Source organism: Pogona vitticeps, chromosome 12 (genome assembly GCF_051106095.1).
Source record: "Pogona vitticeps strain Pit_001003342236 chromosome 12, PviZW2.1, whole genome shotgun sequence".
NCBI lineage: Eukaryota > Metazoa > Chordata > Lepidosauria > Squamata > Agamidae > Pogona > Pogona vitticeps.
In genome coordinates this window covers 9,559,467-9,579,225 of record NC_135794.1, presented here as the reverse complement: position 1 = coordinate 9,579,225, position 19,759 = coordinate 9,559,467, and the positions used below count along the sequence as shown (strand labels likewise).

General features: G+C 41.3%; 1 protein-coding gene across 1 annotated transcript in view; it reads left to right on the top strand.

Moving 5' to 3' along the window:
- Positions 1–238: 238 nt before the first annotated feature.
- Positions 239–19,759, top strand: part of ARID3B (AT-rich interaction domain 3B) — a 51,109-nt gene continuing 31,588 nt past the window's right edge. Inside the window, exons 1-2 of the mRNA XM_072982140.2 lie at positions 239–1,219; positions 18,576–18,647. Coding sequence (XP_072838241.2) covers positions 635–1,219; positions 18,576–18,647 — 657 coding nt within the window. The 5' untranslated portion in view covers positions 239–634. The remainder of the gene's footprint in view (positions 1,220–18,575; positions 18,648–19,759) is intronic.

The following is a 19,759-nucleotide window of genomic DNA, read 5'->3' as shown; positions in this document are numbered from 1 at the left end:
TTTCTTTCTTTCTTTATTTATTTATTTATTTATTTATTTATTTATTTATTTATTTATTTATTTATTTATTTATTTATTTATTTAATTTATATCCCGCCTATCTAGTCACGATGGACTACTCTAGCTGTAGGCCCTTCTCTGTCCTGTCTCTGGCCATTATTTGGTGCATCGACAAATCAGGGGCAGAAAAGAGGGAATGGAGGTTTAGGGGTTAGAACAAATGGCATCTACTTGGGTTTTAACGGTTTGTGCATACAAACAAACCCACAGGTTTTGATATGATCCTTGGATAATCTGATTTGATCAGGTGATAGCAAAGTGACAAGCTGAGCAGGAAGCTTGTTTTGCCTGTAGATGAGCTACTAATACTGATTCTTGTTCCATAAGTGTAGTTTCAAAAAAAAAAAAAATCTAATTGAATCGGAAGTGTAAATCTGAAACTTTCATGGTTTCCCACTCTGGGGAAAGGACATGAGATTTGCTTACCGCTTTTTGTCCTGCAGGTAGGAAAGCTGAAAGTAATTGACACAGATCCAATATTTGTGTTTCAGATTCTGCTGCTCTCTGAAGAAGACTTTGGCAGGGGTCTTGAGTGGAAGAACTATCCTCTTGTTACAGCCATGTTAGCAACAGGATGAAGCTGGAGGCTGTTGTGGAACAGCTGCAAAAGCAGCAGCAGCAGCAGCAACAACAACAACAACAAGCCCCTCTGCAGATGGATGCCAGAGAGAGACAGCAGAGGCAGATGAGAGAAACCCAGCTGCATTATGCTCAACAGCTGACAGTGCAGCCCCCTGCCCTCTCTGCTGCATCTGGCAAGGCTTCGAGTAGCCCAGCTCTTGGCCCTTCAGCGCGAGTCCTGCCTGTGCTTGGGGCTGCCCGAACGTTTGATCAGAGCAGTATGAACTCGGAGGAGGATGAAGATGAAGAGGAAGAAGGAGAAGAAGAAGAGGAAGAAGAAGATTTGGAAGATGGTGATCTTGAGGAGGGAGCTCCAAGAACTGGGAAAGATGCGTGCTCTGCTTTGAAGTATTTTCATGCTTCCAAAGTAACCCCTCATAACCAAAGAGTGGCTTCTTCATCAAATACCCTGCCAGTTCTTGGGGTGCAGCGGGGGCAACAGGGAAAGGATGACCAGGGTAAAGAGGCTATGAACCCTCCATATTCTGGTACATCATCTGTGAGGCAGACCTGGAGGTTGGATGAACAGCTCAAGCAGGTCAGTAGAAATACCCATAACTGCTGCCTTTGGCCATTAAATGTGGAAAAAGTTGAAATTTAGATGCTTCCCTTGAGGGCTCCAGTACTGATTTGTTGAATTTATATCCTGCTTTTCTTCCACTGACTTCCCTCCTCCCAAACCTGCGAGGTAAATGAGACTCTGAGATGTTGACTGGCTAAGGTCACCAGTGGTGGAATGGGGATTAGAACCCAGACCTCCTTGTCTCCTAGTGCAGTAGAGAAACCACATAGCTGGGATGGAGAACTTGTGTCCCTCCAGATGTTGTGGGCTACAGAGACCCTTTATTATTGGCTGTACTGGCTGGGAATTCTTGAAGGTGAAGACCAAAACCTCTGGAGGCAAAGGTTCCTCATTCCTCTGTTATGTGTCAGTGAGATGGACCAGATGTGCTTGCTGCCCTGTGTGAAGCAGTAAGACAGCTAGACCAGAGCACTAAAAAAATCCTAGGCCCTTCTGAGTTCAGCAGCTATTTTAGGCTGCGATGAGTTTGAGAAGTGGAATCACACAACAGGTAGACTGTGGGAGGTAGACCTGTCCTCCCTTCACAGGTTCTGCTACCTTCAATACTGATGTCTTTGGTATGGCTGGCTGGAGAATAAGAGGTACTTTACACCAGTGGTTCTTAACGTGGGCAGTAATGCCCCCCAGGGGGCGATTTTATTTTTCAGGGGAACGGTAGAACGAAAAGGGGCGGTGTGGGGGTGCTGGAGCAGAAGGGGGGCGGTAGGGGGGGTGCTGGAGCAAGCCAAACCTGCATTGTGGTTTGTTTTTAAGCCCTTTTAATATTTCTTTTTGCATCTTAAAATTCACTTGTAACTAAATCATTAAGTGTTACTGTTTTTTCGGGCATTTCATTTTCTTGCAATTGAATTTTATTTTCAGGGGTCATTGGATTTAAGTGTCTTGAATAAATAAATAAATAAATAAATAAATAAATAAATAAATAAATAAATAAATAAATAAATAAATAAATAAGATATCGCCGTGGGGAGGGGGTCAATGATAACTTCCTCAATGGCTCAAGGGGGTGTTTCTTTCAAAAAGGTTAAGAACCACTGCTTTTTACACTGCTCTTCCTTGTGTGACACTTTGTAGCCAAAGAGCCTTTTTTAGATGTTGCAATTCAAAAATATGCAGGGTGATGCAATTGGCAGAAGTTTATCTGGCCTGTTGAATCAATGTTAAGTGGCCTTCTGGGTGCTGTGCATTTGTGAACAGTCTTCTGGAGGGAGGTGGTGCTGGTAGCATTTAAGTTAAATTTTCTGTTATGCTTTATGTTCATAAGTGATTGCTTTGCACAGTGCCTGAGGTATAGCTGTGTTAGTCTCATACCCCAAATGCACCAAAAGGAAAAGAGAAAAAAAGTTTTGTGCCACTTAAAAGACTGAGAATTCTTATATCATAAGCTTTTATGAAACTGGGCCTATGTTGTGCATTTTGTGGAAATTTTATTTTAGTTTATTATTTATTTATTAAATTTATACCCCGCCCATCTAGATCAAAGTCTACTCTGGGCGGCTAACAATAATAAACAGAATAAAAACAATATAATAAAATAAAATAAAAACAACAATAGTAATATAGTTCAAGATGGAAAAAATATTCAAGTTATGACAGGAGGGAAAGCCTGCCTAAAGAGCCAGGTCTTCAGTTTGCTCTGAAAAACACCCAGCGAGGGAGCCAGACAGATCTCTGGGAACAGACTGTTCCAAAAGTGAGAGGCCACTGCCAAGAAGGCCCAGTTTCTTGTTCTTTCTCTCCAGGCCTCCCTCGGCGTTAGGCCCCTCAGCCGCCCTTCCTGGCTAGAACAAGTGATTCGGGTAGATCTAGGTGGGAGGAGGCGTTCTGCTAGATATCGAGGTCCTAAACCGGTTATATGTATGCATATATACGGTTGTCTGCAGAACCCTCACATAGAGGAAAAACTTCTTTTGTTTACTTACTAGTTAAATTTGCGTCTTGCCTTTCTGCCAGTGAGTGTAAAGCAGGAACACACATGTCTCTCCTCCTTCATCTTCACAACAGCCCTGTGTAGTAGGTCAGGCTGAGAGTGACTGGCTCAAAATCACCAAAGGTTTAGTGAGGATTCCCAGCTCTAGCCCAGCTCTCTGACCACTCCAGTACAATGGCCAGAATCCAAGTAAAGTGCATTGACTGTGGAGCAGCAAGTAACTGCTAATTAATGAGTCACTAACTAAATTACTGCAGGGACGTGGTGGCGCTGCGGGCTAAACCGCAGAAGCCTGTGCTGCAGGGTCAGAAGACCAAGCAGTCGTAAGATCGAATCCACGCAACGGAGTGAGCTCCCGTTGCTTGTCCCAGCTCCCGCTAACCTAGCAGTTCGAAAGCATGCAAATGCAAGTAGATAAATAGGGACCACCTCGGTGGGAAGGTAACATCGTTCCGTGTCTAAGTCGCACTAGCCATGTGACCACGGAAGATTGTCTTCGGACAAACGCTGGCTCTATGGCTTGGAAACGGGGATGAGCACCGCCCCCTAGAGTCGAACACGACTGGACAACAATTGTCAAGGGGAACCTTTACCTTAACTAAATTACTATTGGTGAGCCAGTTTCATGACTTAGCATATGACTAGAAATTCATTTGAGGACTCATTTATTTACAACTTCTTCACTCTGAATTACAACAGTACGTTTACTCAGACATAAATTTTGGCTTGCATTCTGACCACTGGCCATCAGTCTTTGCATACAGCAGGTTCCCCAAGATCATGAAATGGAAGAGGTGCAGTTTGTTGTGATAGTTCCTTGCAAAGCTGAAATGAGTGGAGATTAAGTACATTAATCTTTTTCAACAGCAGGAAGTGGCTATCAGATGGACACTTTGCCAGATGGAGTAGGGACTATCTCCATAAGGTGGATGGCTTGTTGTAGGGGCTGCACAGTTCTCCATACCTACTCCCTAGTAATTGAAAACATATAGCTTAGTGGTAAAGATGTGTAAAATTTTGCAGAATGCTATTTGGAATTGTAGGGATACCATTCTTGATCGAAGTGTGTAACCCGTGTCATTGGCATGTGTCTTATCATGGTTGAGTTTTTGTAAAGTGGCTTTGCTGTGCTATCTAGGTGCACCTTACATAGAAATTGCTGGATTAACAGTCAATACCTTTGAGATGTCTTCTGCCAAAGCATTATGACTGTCATTGATTTTGTTGGTTTGGAGAGAGATTTTTCAGGAGGTTTTGATGATAACAGAGGTATGTATTTCAAGTGGACAATCTCATAAGGTATGGCATGTAGTTATTTATGGCACATAATTCTAGGTAAGCTATTTTCCTCCTCAGTTATAGTTCTTGAGAACTTTGCCAGCATTACAACATGATATTGCATTCCACACTGACTGATAATACACCCATCTAATTAGAACCTAGTTTAGCTGAATGCCACACAAAATTGCTAAGAATGTATTACTTTGCAATGTGATTGTGGCCACTAGCTTTAGATAACTAGGACCAGGTTATTAGATAACTTCAAGAAATAGGAATAAATACTAGTCATGATGGTGATATGGAATGCGAAGGTAAGAGAATATGCTATTGAATATTATTTGCTCAGACAAAGCTGCAGCGAAGGGCGTTATCTTGTACTGGAAGAGTTCACAGTACTGTTCTTTTCTGTTATATTTACATGTTGTTTTATGTATCTGGAAGCTGCCTAGAGTGGTTGTAAGACCAGATAGACAGGATATAAACAAACAAACAAATATTTGTAATAGGCCACTGTGGAGGGCAGTATCCGGGCTCAATTGTTTCATTTGGTCTGCTCAAGCAGGGCTGCTCTTAAGAACACAAGTAAGCCCGCACGGGGTTATAGGTATATGGTCCTGATTAAAAGACTGCCTTAATTTGGCAGATGAATGGCCAAGGAAGCACATGATGGGCCCCCAGTCTTGTATTCTTGCTAGGTCATCTAGCTAGAATTTCTGGTTGCCTCTCAGGGTTGGCTTCCTTTCATAGCCGTTTCACATAGTGCTGCTATGTGACGGTGGAGGGGGCAGGAACGGCCAGGGCAACATGCAGCTGAAGCTAACCTGACTATCATAAAAATGTGTCAGTACGCATCAAGCATACCTTTATGTTCTGAAGACCCTTTTTGGCATCTTCACCTTAGCTAGGAAACTGTACACTGCTTGAATGCAAACAAGAAAGATATATGCCACTGCAGTGCAAAGTATCCTCTGACATTAGGCATACCTGCTGTAAACAGAGTAAGCTTTGAAGATGGAATCCCTATTAGTCTCACTTTAATTGAAGTTCAGAAAAGGGAAAGCGCCAGTTTTTCTCCATCTTTCATTTCCTGGAGCTGAGGGTGGGAGAGGAGATGCCGAAAAGAGAAAGGACCATTCTAGAAATACATTGCTCTGCATTTCCAGGGCTACTTTTGTGAGGAAGGTGTACCTCCCCCCATTTGCTGTCGAACAGCCTGATCCTTAGGCTGAGGAAGCTGAAATTAGTGAAGAACCAATTTGTAAAGTCACTTTTAAAAAGTAACTTCCAGTTAAAAAAAAAAATTCTGAGGTGATTTTGTAGAAACAAAACTCAATAGAAGATAAAATTAATTTAACCAACTAGAGAACAACAATAATATGGCAAAAAGACAGTACTGAATAGAGTAAAAACTGAAATCCTGCCCAAAGCAGTAAAAATTCTTATCGGAGAGGTAGCTGCGTTAGTCTATTTCAGCAATAGCAAAACCGGAATGAAATCAAAAAGTATTGTTGCAAATACAAATTCACAAATTAATTTCATTGTATTCCTTCAAATATTGCAATTCATTTCTTCAGTGTCTACATTTTTTCTTATTGATCTATTACTGTTAGGCACCAAATGTTTGGCAATATATATTTTTAATGTTTTCATTTAGTACCTAGCTAGACCTCTCAACCTCTGCAATACGTTGTCTGAGGGCTTGTCCTATGGATAAGGCAAAGAAGCCATTCCCTCTAAATTTAGCAAATAGAGCTGGCTGTATGGCTCAGTGGTTTAGGACAGCCACCATGAGTAGTTATGGGCAAACTGCACAGTTCCAGAAGAAGGAATAGTAAACCGCTTCTGAGTACTCTCTACCTAGAAAACCCTGGGAAGTTTTAAAATGCATAATTCTAACCATAAGTCAGAACTGACTTGACGGCATGCAATTATTATTTTATTAGACAGGTTAAGCCTATTGATGGAAAATCTGAACTTGACCAAAAACTAAAGATAGCTAGCCAAACCCAAGTGTCAGACTTCAGGTATCCCACCTCCAACTGCAGCAGTGCATTTGAGACTCGGCGCGATACTTGAAGAATTCCTCTCGGAAACCTTGTTTGAACTACTTCTGAGGGAGTAAAAGGAGAATAAGGGCCCAGTTGTGTACCATAAAGACTGAGATTTGGCTTATCTAGTACCTAAAACGCAGTAAGATGTGTTTCATGTTCAGAGCTTGGAAGGGGAATTTCCTTTTGGACTACATCTCCCAGAACCCCCCTGTTTGCATGAGCAAGTGCTATAATTTTTCTAAGCTCTCAGTGCATTTTCCTGGTGAAAGAATTCTATTATCAGGGCACCACCATAGAAACGTTTCTAGTCTGTCTCTAGACATGACCTATTTGATTTGAAAAGGCAAAAGTCCTGGACACTGGTCTTCAAAGAAAACCTTAATTGTTGACTTTTTAAAGGCTCTTTGTGTTTTACTGGACAACAGCTTAGGCTGTAAATGTTAACTGGAAAGGGAAAGCAGCCATTTCTCCTGAATAAGTTTGCAAAGCCTGTATCTCAGAAGCCAGTCTCCAGAAGTTTAATATTTTTATTGCCCTATTTATTGGCAGGGACATTTCACTGTAAAAACTATATTCCGACTCAGAAGTGCTATAATATCAAACCCCTTAGTTTGCCTCTGTATCAAAGAAACTGAATTAATTCTAGGTAAGAACAGAGGTGGTGATCCACCATCACTAGTACAGGAATCAGCCTGGGACCTCAGCTTTTTCCAAGAGAGCCTCCAGTTTAACATTTAATGGAGGGCCTTCTTCCATACAAGGCCCCATCGGATTGAGAGGAAATCTATTTTGTGGTGTAGTGCCAAATTCCACAGCTGTGATGAAACTGAAATGATCTTGTCTGTGTTGCCATCTCTTGAAGCTTTAATTATAGGATAGCTGTGGAATTTAGAAATGTGGCTTTGCAGCGGTTTTATATGCTGTGTACCATTGCGTTTAGTCTTTGAGGGGGAAATTATAGTGGCCTCGCTGGCTGGGGAATTTTGGGAATTTTAGTGTAAAAATGTAAGCTTGGATGGTATTCTGAGGATAATGAGAACTCTCCCATTTATTGCTGTCTTGAATCCTGCCCCCACTCCATAAAGGAAAAGCACCTCTCTGGAGGTAAGGCACTACAGCAACAGAAAGTATATTGGGCTAGATTTTTTTTTTCTCACGTGGTCGTCTTTCTGCGTGCAGAATAATGTTGAGTAGAGGAATTTCAAAAATAGTATTCCACAACCTGCAGCCTAGGAAAGATACTGTTCATTCAACCACCATTATTTGTTCGATTTTTAGATTTTTCTATCTCATTCTGCAGTGTTTACAGGACTGTGTTAGATGGATGGTAATCTTTTCCTTCGTGGCTATCGCTAAGCTCATTTGGTGGGAGAATCCTCTTCATTCACTTTACTCATATTGTTCCAGCTCCTCCTCTAAATATTTGCAGCTATATAGGTACAAGGAATTAGATACAGTATTTTGATCATTTGCAGTAATTTCCCCATCGAATTCAGTTTGCAAGCGCTGCATAAATTGACTTTCACATTGACCAGAATAGTCATTTGATCTAACAATGGCACTACTTTACTTTCTGTGCTTTATCAGTGCCTCTTGAAATTGATGAGTTCTAAAACTAAAAGATGCTTTAAGCAAAGCTTTTGTTTTTTTGTTTGGCCTTCATCCCATTTTTAAAACACAACCTTCACGCTGTGCCGAAGAGACAACAACTCATAGATAATATGAGCCTTTTTCCGTTAGCAAGTGTACGGGTGTTGACGCCTGGCTGCTTTGAGTTCCATTTAGCCTCCCACAGCCAAGTAAATAATTGTAGAACACACTTCCAGACAAAAGAGCTGGCTCAGCTTTTGACACAGGGGCGGTGAGAATCTTGTCAGCACAAAACGAGGAGGGAGTGTTGGCTGCTTGTCAAGGGGCTGGCAAATCCCCAAAGCAAAGTGGAGAGAGGCAGTGCTGTCTTTTCTGTCTGTAGCACTTCTCAAATCCATCTTGGGTTCAAAAGGATGTGAGAGTCCCAGTCAGAAAGATTATTCATGGTTGGCTGTCACTAAATGGAGGAGAAATTAACACTTTTTAAATAGTTAAGTTTCTTTACCCAATGTCGCTCCTTGCATTTGTCACGTTATAGCTCCTGTCCAGATATAGGCATAGTTAAATGGTTTCTCAGGTTTCCAGGAACACAAAAGTGCTATGCAGAGGAAACTACTGCATTTTGAGTGCTTATGCTGCAGCTCTTCATACTGGGGGTGGAATTCTGCAATACGCTGGCTGAAGTGTAAAGCCTATCATGACTTTCAGTCCTTTCCTTCCTGATAAATGAGACATCTCTGCCACAGTTCTTGGGACATGTATGCACTAAGCCCTTCACCCCAAGATTCGTGGCAAGGACTGTTTGCTTATTAGAAACAAACAGACCCAATGTTGTGATTTTGCTTGCCTTAGATAACTGGATTTTTGGGCATGATTTGTAATCCTTCCAGTGCAGATTTATATTTGTGGGGCTTTAAAGTGGAGAAACTGAACCAAAATTTTAAAATAAGCTGTCATAGATGCCTTAGTTTGTGTTTGCTAGATTACAAACAGAGCATTCTGTATGGATCACAACTCTCTTAATGTTTGCCAGATTGAGTCAATAATGAAGTCACAAAACTCAGGCTTGTAGTTGGGGTGGTGTATGTGATACAATGTGGGGTTATTTAAAGCCTTGCACATGCCGTATTTAGATGATGCTGAAGAATTTGGAATCCCAAGCATCTCTGCCTTGAATGTAAAGTCTCTGAACTATCAAGCATGCTCACCCGAATATTCATAACTGGTAGAAGCAGTTTTTAGATATATAGGAAGTTCTTAATGAAAATATTCCATACCTTGTGTTTCCCCCTTTGCTATCCAAAGTACATTTGAATTGTAGTTTCGTCCTGACAGCGATCCTTTCCCTTTTTTAAAAAGTTCTTTCGCTCTGGTCACTGACTAAGAAACAACATCCAGAGTGTTTAAGAAGTCAGGATCAGCCCTCAATAGTCAGGAGGATTTGAGTTGCTGGAGTGGAATGTATGCAGGGTGTATAAAAATCAATGACCCTTTAAAATAAAATTGGTTTAAATCACAATTTAAATTAGAAAAATATTTTTGATTGAAATTGTCAAAATTCTGACTGTTAAAATTTAAATTGTGATTCAAATCAATTTGATTTAAATCAAATAGTCTTTACCCCAACTATGCACCCGATATCACTCTCCTTTTATATTTTCCTGAGATGGGTCAGAATTGACTTGATGTGGCACACTCTTGTTGTTAAATAAGTACTTTTTGGAATGACATCTCTACATTTCCATGCATTCCTGTAGGGACGAATAAAAGCCATGTTCTTGTTGGGATATGGTTGCGGTTACAATCAAATATGGCCTGTATAGATGCTGGCTGAATCAGGAACACACTGGATGAATTGATGAATGCCACCCAAAAACACAATAAGCTCCTGCCTATGGTCCTCATGGATGTTTCCAGCTAACATTATGCACATTCTTGTTGGCCCCTAGAAGGGTTGCCCGTCCTTTTCCTTACCCTCTTCTCTTTGCGCTGTATTGTGTCACACAAGCAGCCAAGGCAGAGCAAAGGAATTGTTGGCAAGAGTTGTACAGTGGTGCCTCCCCAGACGATTACCTCGTGGGATGAAAAACCCGCAAGATAATTGGTTTTTGCGATCACTATGGTGCCTCGCAAAACATTTTTTCTATGACCGTGCTTCGCAAGACTTTTTTTTTTGAGACCGATGCTTCGCAAGACTTTTTTTAGACTAATGCTTCGCAAATTTTTTTTTTTTTTTTTTGACCGATGGATAGGGAACCTTGCAAGACGATTTTCGCGGAACGAATTAAAATCGCCTTGCGAGGCACCACTGTACTTCTGTTCTACTGCTTGAGTGTATTTTCATTGAGTTAGATGACTTGACCCATGGCAATGCTGAGAAAGTTGTAAAAGAGAAAAGCCTAATGTTATGAGACAACTGGTAAACTACATGTGCAGAATTTGTTCATTTCTTATTTTTTACACTTAAACTTGATCAGGCACAAGCCTCTCACGCATCAGAAAGCTGGCAGTGTCACACATCGCCAAGAAGGGTTGGGGTTATTTTTCTGTTCATATAGAAGGTAACAGACAACAGAGGGTTTGTGTGTGTGGAAGAGAGAGATAATGGCTAATTTTCTGTCCCTGTGCTTGAGAGCTTCCATGCAGGGTAGTAATCCTGATCTTATCAGAGTTTTGTACAACAGTTTTTGTGTTTTAGCACATCTGCTTCACTTCCGAGGCTTCATCTCCACCCACTGAAAGAATTTCGGCTGTTTCTCCAGTAATCCTCCATTCAACATCCTACCCCCTCACCTCACAAACTCTGTGGGTGGCAAACCTGAAATGAAACATTTCCTTGCCTCAGGATGGGTGTTCATTGTTGGAGAAGCCACAACTCTTTAAAAAAAATGCAAAGCAGAGTCTGAAAATACTGGTTGTTTGCTTTACAGTAGAAAAAAAAAGTCTTAAGGGCCTACAAAGGAATGAGGGCTACGTGGGGGATGGGGAGCTGTAGCCGGCCATTGGGATAGGATTGAGTTTCTCTGGTCACACAGTCTTACAACGCTGAAGAATTTCTATTATTTTCTTGTGCTGCTGGATTCTTCAGTCTAGTGGTCAGAGATGGGAAACATTATCGTTTGGCTCTGTGTCTCAGAATCCTCCAGCTGACATGGCCTCTGGTGGACACTGGTTGTGATATTCAGAGAGATGTAGCTTAAAAAAAGTCATACTTTGCATCTCAGGAAGTGATTAGGAACAATTATCACCAGTTCAAAGCAACAAGCAGGCTTTTATCTTTGTAAAATTGTATAATAGACCCAGGCTTAGCAGTTGTGATTTTTAAGCCTTTGGAATTGACACCAGGTTACCCCAGCAAATGTTCTGCAGTGGTCTTCAAAGATAATTTCTGGATTCAGTTGTTCCTCCAAAATGAGGCACTGGACGATACCAACCCAACTTTGTTTCATATAGGGTGGATTTGATTTAGGATGGATTTGATTTAAACCTCACTCCCATTCAGTTGGGGGATTAGATGGATTTAAGTCACAATTGAAATCATGAATTAAAATTTAAAAATCAAATTTTACTGATTTAATTTTTTTTAAAAAATCAGGTATTTAATTTAAATCATGATTTAAATCAATCTTCAAAAATCATTGGTTTTTATCCACCCTGATTTCATTTAAATAAAAATTGATTTTAATTAAAATTGTGATTTAAACCAATTTTCCTTTTTTAAAAAAATCATTGACATTTATCCATCCTGATTTCATTTAAATAAAAAATATTTTTTAAAATTTAAATTGTGATTTATACCAATTTGATTTTTTTTAAAAATAATTGATTTTTATCTGCCCTTGTTTTGCATACCCTGTAAATGCATGAAAAGTTGTTTTTCGAGGGCGAGATCAGTCCAAATACAAACTTCCCCAAGAGGGTTCCTTCATTGTCCTACAATTTTGTGTTTTAAGAAATCTGAGGATGGGCGAGTGGGTGCAGCCATTCTGATAGGAATTGCAGCTGCTGCTGAAAAATGGTAATGGTTAAATGTCTTTCACAAAGGGTGCGGTGTTGGTGGGGAAAATGAAATTGTTTTGGACATCTGAATTCCACTCTAATAAGATGTTCCAGGTGGCTAGGGAGTAATCCCAAAATAGCTGTAGCTCTAATTGCTTCTGTAAAGTCAGGCTTGCAGTCTCTGGGGAGGGGCTGGTCCTTGGTCTGAATTGATAGCTCATCAGCATCCTTAGAAGATGAGTTTGTGGTGGTGTTGGTGGGAAGATGAAGGAGAATATTGCCAGCAGGTTTCTGTGATACCCTGAAGGCCCACAATTGTTACCGTCTGTCTGTCTGTCTGTCTGTCTGTCTGTCTGTCTGTCTCTCTCTCTCTCTCTCTCTCTCTCACTCACTCACTCACTCACTCACACTCACACACACACACACACACACACACACAGCATTTCATAATCTGTACTGTATCTGTTATATCAGTGCATCTGAATGTAAGAAATTGCATAATCACATATTTCTAGAGCTGGCAAGCAGTGAGTTACAAAGCAAGGAATAACTGCTGTAGCATGTTACGTTTTCTTTTTTTTTTGGTAACAAATTACACAAAGGTGTAATAAAGTTAAAATTCAAAAATATTGCTGTGAGTAGAATAACATCACTTCATGCTTGTGATAGTCCGTCTCAGAATGGATTAGTACAAGCAGAGAAAAGAAAAAAAGCGGGTGGGTGGGAAGCAAATTATTGTGGCAATTTTAAAGGCTAACAGTTAAATAGGTTTTTCCGGGGAGAGGGGGAGGGAATTGCTACCAGCAACAAATTACATCCCTCCTTTGGAGGTTTCATAATGAGTCATGTAAGAAATTGTGGCAAACTTTCTAAGCACTGAGGATTTATTTGATAAATATGCCAGAAAAGTACCGTCCAGAGCTCTCTCTGTGTGTGTGTGTGTGTGTGTGTGTGTGTGTGTGTGTGTGTGTGTGTGTGTGTGTGTGTGTGCGCGCGCGCGCGCGTGCGTGTGCGTGTGCGCGTGCGCGCGCGCAGCAGCAGCTGCATGGGGGTGAGATTGGGAGCAAATATGAAACAATTAGACAAAAAGGACAAATTAAGAGCACACTGACCTGGGCAGTTTCTTGGGGCCAAGGAGATAGCTACTGAAACAAATAAGAGGGAAGCATTCATGGAATAAGTCCAGAAATGATTGTCTCCAGAGGAGGCTTACCTGACTGAGTGGTGCCAAGTGTGTGTGTACTCCATTTTAAATAGTGATTGTCTTTTTACTATTCACACGGTGCCAGAGGACTCCCCATTTTGCAATGAAAAAATGAATTCTGCATCCAGTGGTAAATGAAGTAAATTTACTCAGCTTGCTTCATATAAACACTCTTTTTTTATTAGTTCACATTCTTTTTTTTTCTTCTTTTGTCATTCGTAAGAAAAAGCAAGGGGCTGATGTCCAACTCTTAATTCTTTGAGTCCACCCTTCTCCCAGGTCAGGCGATATTGGTTTAAATTGTCAGTTGTATAAAAGATTCTGTTCAGGCAATTCAGACAGTAGTTTGCAACTGAACAGAATTTTTATGGCATCTAATAGTGTGATCCAAACTGCCCACATCCTTTTTGTACAGCACTTATTTGCAGTTATACTGCAGTTATTTGTGCTTATTAACTAAGGAAGGACTGTAAAATTACTATATATCTGTTTGCCTTGGTGTGTACATCTCCATTTATATTAACCATAGGCCCTGGTCACACGAGGGAAATGTTTTCTAGTTATTCCGATACTTTCCATGTCTTTGTTGTAATGAATCATGGTCATGTGGTTTATATCCCAGGATGAACGTCCCAGGAACTTTAGCAGTACTGATTTATTTCCTCTTATTTGAATCGTTATGGCCGACTACAGCATATAAAAATCACCCAGCTTAGCAGGAACCTTGCTTTCAGGAGTTACTCAGGTGGTTTAAAAATCATTGGGCATTCCTTGTTTCAAGCTTCTCTTCAGTAGCCAATAAAGATATCATAATTAAAACTCAATTTGGTGAATAATGGAAGTCTGCCAAATCTTGCCTTTATCATAGAATCATAGAATCGTCGTAGGGTTGGAAGGGACCTTGGAGGTTGTGGCCGCCTCCTCATACGTCACAGAGGGGATGCCACTTCACACTTTCTTTCTCTTAACACGCTGCCACCAACCACACACATATATCTGACTCTTCAGACAAAGGTATGGATTTTAAAAATAAAAGTTATTGTTTATTGGTACAACTTAATATAAGGTAAATCAATGTATGAACGGAATAAGTCAATCAATAAAATAAAGAATCCCTTCAATCACTCTATCACTCAGACCTTATCTAACACAGTACCTCCTAACATACATGCCCTAACTCAAACTCTATCTTCTCATCCTAGCTAAATCTCCCACACATCATTCACTCCCCCCTTATATACATAGCTCCACCTTCTGGAGTCCCACCTCCTGCCCTGCTATAGGCAGATGAGCTCCAGCATAACATTGATAGGCAGGTGATGTCATCGCAGCCGTCACATAGGTCTTCTAGTCTAACCCCCTGCCCAAGGCAGGAAACCTCCTACCATCCCGGACAGATGGCTGTCCAATCTTTTCTCGAAAAGCTCCAGCGATGGGGCACCCACAACATCGGGAGGCAAGCCGTTTCACTGCTTCATGGTTCTCACTGTCAGGAAATTCCTCCTTATTTCCAGGTTGGATCTCCCTCTGACGAGTTTCCATCCATTGGTTCTTGTCCTATCCTCAGGCACAGTGGAGAATAAATCGATGCCCTCTTCCCTGTGGCACCCCTTCAGATATTGGAAGACTGCTATCATGTCTCCCCTCAGTCTTCTCTTCGTTAAGCTAAACATACCTGGTAAAGGTAAAGGTAAAGGTTCCCCTTGACAATTTTTTTTGTCCAGTCGTATCCGACTCTAGGGGGCGGTGCTCATCCCCGGTTCCAAGCCATAGAGCCAGCGTTTTGTCCAAGGACAATCTTCCGTGGTCACATGGCCAGTGCGATTTAGACACGGAACAGTTACCTTCCCACCAAAGTGGTCCCTATTTATCTACTCGCATTTGCATGCTTTTGAACCGCTAGGTTGGCGGGAGCTGGGACAATCGACGGGCGCTCACTCCGTCGCGTGGATTCGATCTTGCAACTGTTTGGTCTTTTGACCCTGCAGCACAGGCTTCTGCGGTTTAGCCCACAGCGCCACCACGTCCCTCTAAACATACCTAGTACTTTTAGTTTAAAATTTTGTATTTTTTTAACAGTGTGTACTGTGCTCTTCAGTCCAAAGACTCAAAAGAGCAATTAGCAACTGAGGCAGAAGCCATGAGAAGTACGAATTGGGGATCTAGCACCAGAGGACCACCTGGAGGACTGCCAGGCTTGATAACCTTGCAAGGCAGTGCAGTTGCCAGTTTTGACACCTGATGAGAGATTTGTATCCATTCCTCACAATGTGTCTGTCTTTATGTTTGCCATCAGCCCATGTATTTGTCCATGTTCAATGCCCCCATTACAAGGTATGGCCAGATGGTAGACTGGGTCTGGCCTCTGAGTGATTTGCTGGAGATAAGTGCAGGGATCTGGTTCTCATTTGTTTAATAATGACAAATAAAAGCTTAAGAATACCTATTTGGTTCACATTGTACTCATTGTTTATGCCTCCTCTCCTGTAAAATACCCATTGACTCCTTTAACTATGTCTTTGAGCATCACTGCTGGACTGTTTTGGAGGTTTATGTTCAGAAGCTCCGACCTATAGCAACGTAGTGTGTATGTGCAGGACAAGTTTTCTTAGCTGGGTCCAGTAGATAATTGGAAAAAGTTACTGTTGGGGACTACAGTTGTGAGTATAGACATTGGTCAAATAATTTTTCCAAGTTGGGGTTATAAATACAAACCCCCATTTTGCATTTTTCTCTGTTCCCTCGACTGCTGTTTCATATCTGATTCTGGTTTGTGTAGAAGAAAAAAAGTAGTTTCTGGAAATCTGACATTTGCCCTCCTCTGTTGTAGAAAGTCAGAGTGGTGCTGGGCTATAAAAACCAGGGAGATAAATTTCCTGTGAAAGCAGCTGGTTTTCCATGGGAATTTATCTGTTGTCATCTGAACTCTGAAAGGCAGACCCAGAGTAGATGGGAAAAAAATCCCTTGCATCTCTCCACTAAACTTCTTGTTTAGATGCAACTTTAGCAAAGGTCTTCATGGTGGAAAATTGTTTCTTTGGCATTGGCTCTGAGCTGCCTTCAGCTCATGACGGAGTAGTGAAAACCCAGAAGAAATACGATTTATTTCAGGCTTAAGTTCTTTTGCCCACAACTAACAGAGGAAAATGTGTTCCTCTTTCTTCCTCCTCATCCCAAATTGTTGTTTCATCCTTCTTATCCCATTTATTTGTTTATTTCTATGTTTCTTTCCTTTCTTCCCCATCCAGAGTGCCTATGTCTCAACCTGTCTTCATAGGGAAGGAGTTATTGCCATCCTCTTGGATACAGGCACATTTTTAAAGATACCGTTGACCCAGTACTGTAACCAGGGTGCGGGGGGGGGGAGTTGTGTTTGTGGTTTCTACATGTAGTGTCCCCGGATGAGTCCTAGTGTCAACAAAGCTTGTTTTCAAAGCTCTTCCTAAGAAGGGTTGGGAAAGCTGACTGCTGTAATAAACAGCTGACATAACAGAAGTGGCAATAATCTTCCATTAAATATCTTTCAGCTGATGGGGCTCACTAGATAATTGACTTTCCAGCAGGAATTACTGGCTCAAACTAAATCAGCAGGCATTAGGACAGCCGGCTGCCATTTGAAAAAAGGGGAATGTAGCTTTGCCTGACTCTGACAGGAGCTATTCATCTTGGTAATTCAGTATACATGTCACTACCAGATGACACTAAGACTGTAGACATTAAAGTGGCCTCTAATTAAAAACTGTTTTTGTTTGGAAATCCCTTCATGAATTCAGTGGCTTTTTATCTGATTTAGGATCCTATGTGCTCACCACCAGATGGTGGGTGGAGTGATCTGAACCAGCCGGTGATGTTTGACCTCGCTCAGTTGGCTTTTTGTCTGTTGCCCAGGCTACTTTTACACCGTGTTGTTTGCAGTTCAGATTGTTGCAGAATTTATCCTTCCGTTCTCACAATCATTAGGAGCAAATGGTACCCTGACCCTTCCTCTAGGTTTTTTGCCCTCCTCTTGGAATGATACATTTTGAAGTGAAATAGATCTCAGTGGTAGCAGGTCCTAATGGTAGGACACTATAACTTACCTTAACCCTTTGAAGTCCAGGTGTCACAGAGGGGGATACCCCTTAGACTTTGCATATACGTAGTTGTTTCTGTTCCATAATATGAATCTTGCAAAGGTTCAAATTTAAGCTGGGACAGTGAGGGGGAAGAGACCAGAGAACGGTGAGTTGGAATGGAAAATATGTTGATGATCTTTAACAAAGCCTTGTGCTCACAGCAGGGAAATTCTTCGGATGATAAGCATATTGATCTGTTCAAATAACGAAAAAAAAATTGTTGCACCCTTAAGAGAAATAGAAGTATTTGAGCATCAATCATGGATTAGGCTTGAATGTTGTGTTCTGCAATCTCAGGAATGGATTGTAATTCACAGAAGCTGAAATGAAAATAAATCTGCTGATTTCCACAGTGCTGCAAGATTATTTTGCTGTTGTTATTGTTGCACTAGAGAAAGATATCTGCCAGTGATGCCGCATTACAGATTGAGAAATGGGTATGGAAAATGCAGGATATGAACTAAGGGTGAGGAAATGTTTTTCAGCATTCAGACTGATTTCAGACACATTTTGGTGGGCTGCATTCAACTGGAAGGCAGGACTAAAGAAAAAAAAAGAGGAACCAAAAATACCAACCTATTTTAGGTTAACCCTCTCCCTGCCAATAAGTAAGCTTTAGGGGGAGCATTATAAGCTTCTAGAATGGGGAGACCACTGCAAGAAATCTGGTAAACCACCAAATTATAATGTGATGGGGGAAGTCTGGGCAACTTTGAAAAGAAGGCTAGATTTGGGATGAGAGAAGGGCCAGATTCTACTCCAGGGACAGAATTTCCCCACCACTAATATAAACCCTAGTGGGCTATTAGAAGGTACTGAAAGTATAGAAAAAACTTCTAAAATATTTTGCAAAGGTACAGGTGTCAACAGAAAAAACCCTTGGCATTTGCTGGCATTGGTTTTCTGACATAACAATCTTATCACTAAGTCAGAAGTAGCAGCTGTAAAATCAAAATCAGCCTGTTGGGTTAAGCTTTTGTTTCTAGCTGACATTAACTCGTAGAGGGTGGTTGTAGCAGCTACAGAGATTTCCTGTTTCTTGACTTGAATGCCTCCTATAATGTTCTACCTGCTCTCTCCTTTTTAAACACCCCCTCTCTTGTTTCTCCCCCCATCTTGCCCCTCCCTGCCCCAATTTTAGAATGGCAGCCTGAACTGGAACGAAGATGCTGATTGCAGCAGAGGGAGAGAGATCTCTCGAGACTTCGCTAAGGTTAGTACAGTGATTTTGATTTGATTGTATATTTTGAGCCTGGTGGGGAACAGCATTTGAATTGCCTCCATGGTGCTCATGTTGTAACCAAGGAGACCACTCCTTGATGATTAGGGACGTGGATCTGTAACTTGAAGGAAATGTCAAGGAACTAAATCTGCCACTCTCTCCTAGAACAAGTGAGCTTGGCTAAAGATAAAAGAGGAGCATGTTAATGAAAGGCATGCATTCCATCTAGACCAACTTTCCTGTATATCCTGATTTGGCCAGGAAGCACTGGGGTGACCCATCCTTTACCCAGCCTGGGTGCTTCAGCTGACCTTTGCTCATCTGACAGTAGGATCAGCAAAGAGAACAAAAACAAATTTCTGTCTTTGTCTCTTTGATTTCCTGACAACTGACCTTCAGTACACCTAAAACATGTTGTGGTCTTTGCAGCTCCTCTTCCATTGTTTTGTTTTGTTTTCATTGATACAGGAGAACTTCTAAGCTAGCATCCAGTGCGCAAATCTAAAGGAACTTGATAGGATCATCTTGGGAAAGATTTTCTTTCTTTTTTCCCATCTGTACATGTTGGGTCTGTCTTAGATCTCTTTGGTATTTTGAAATTGAATGAAGAGGCGTTGGATAATGGGTATCTTTCGTCAAGGTTTTGCTGTTCTTTTCACTTTCACATAAGTATGGGTGCATTAGCTGGCCTTCCCCTACAGAAAGGATAGCTGACATTCTTCCTTGCTCTTAAACTTTTTCATTGTGTGTCAGTAGGGCTGGATTCTACATTAAGAGATGTAATGCTGGTGGTGAGCCTATATTTTAGTGATTATTTGCCCATATTTGAATATGGCCACACATCTGTGACCGTACAGTAGGATTCAGAGTCTCTCAGAGATGGAAAGAGAGGGAGAGGGCAGTGGTAGCCACAAACAGTACAGTGGACCCTCGACTTACAGACGGCTCGACTTACAGACTTTTCGAGTTACAGACTTCTCTGGCTGCAAAATTTAGATTCGACTTGCAGCCAGAGAATTGACTTACAGACCAGAAAAAAACCAAAATGGAATAAAAATAGAATAAAAACCACTGGTTATGGGATTAATCGGTTTTCAGTGCAT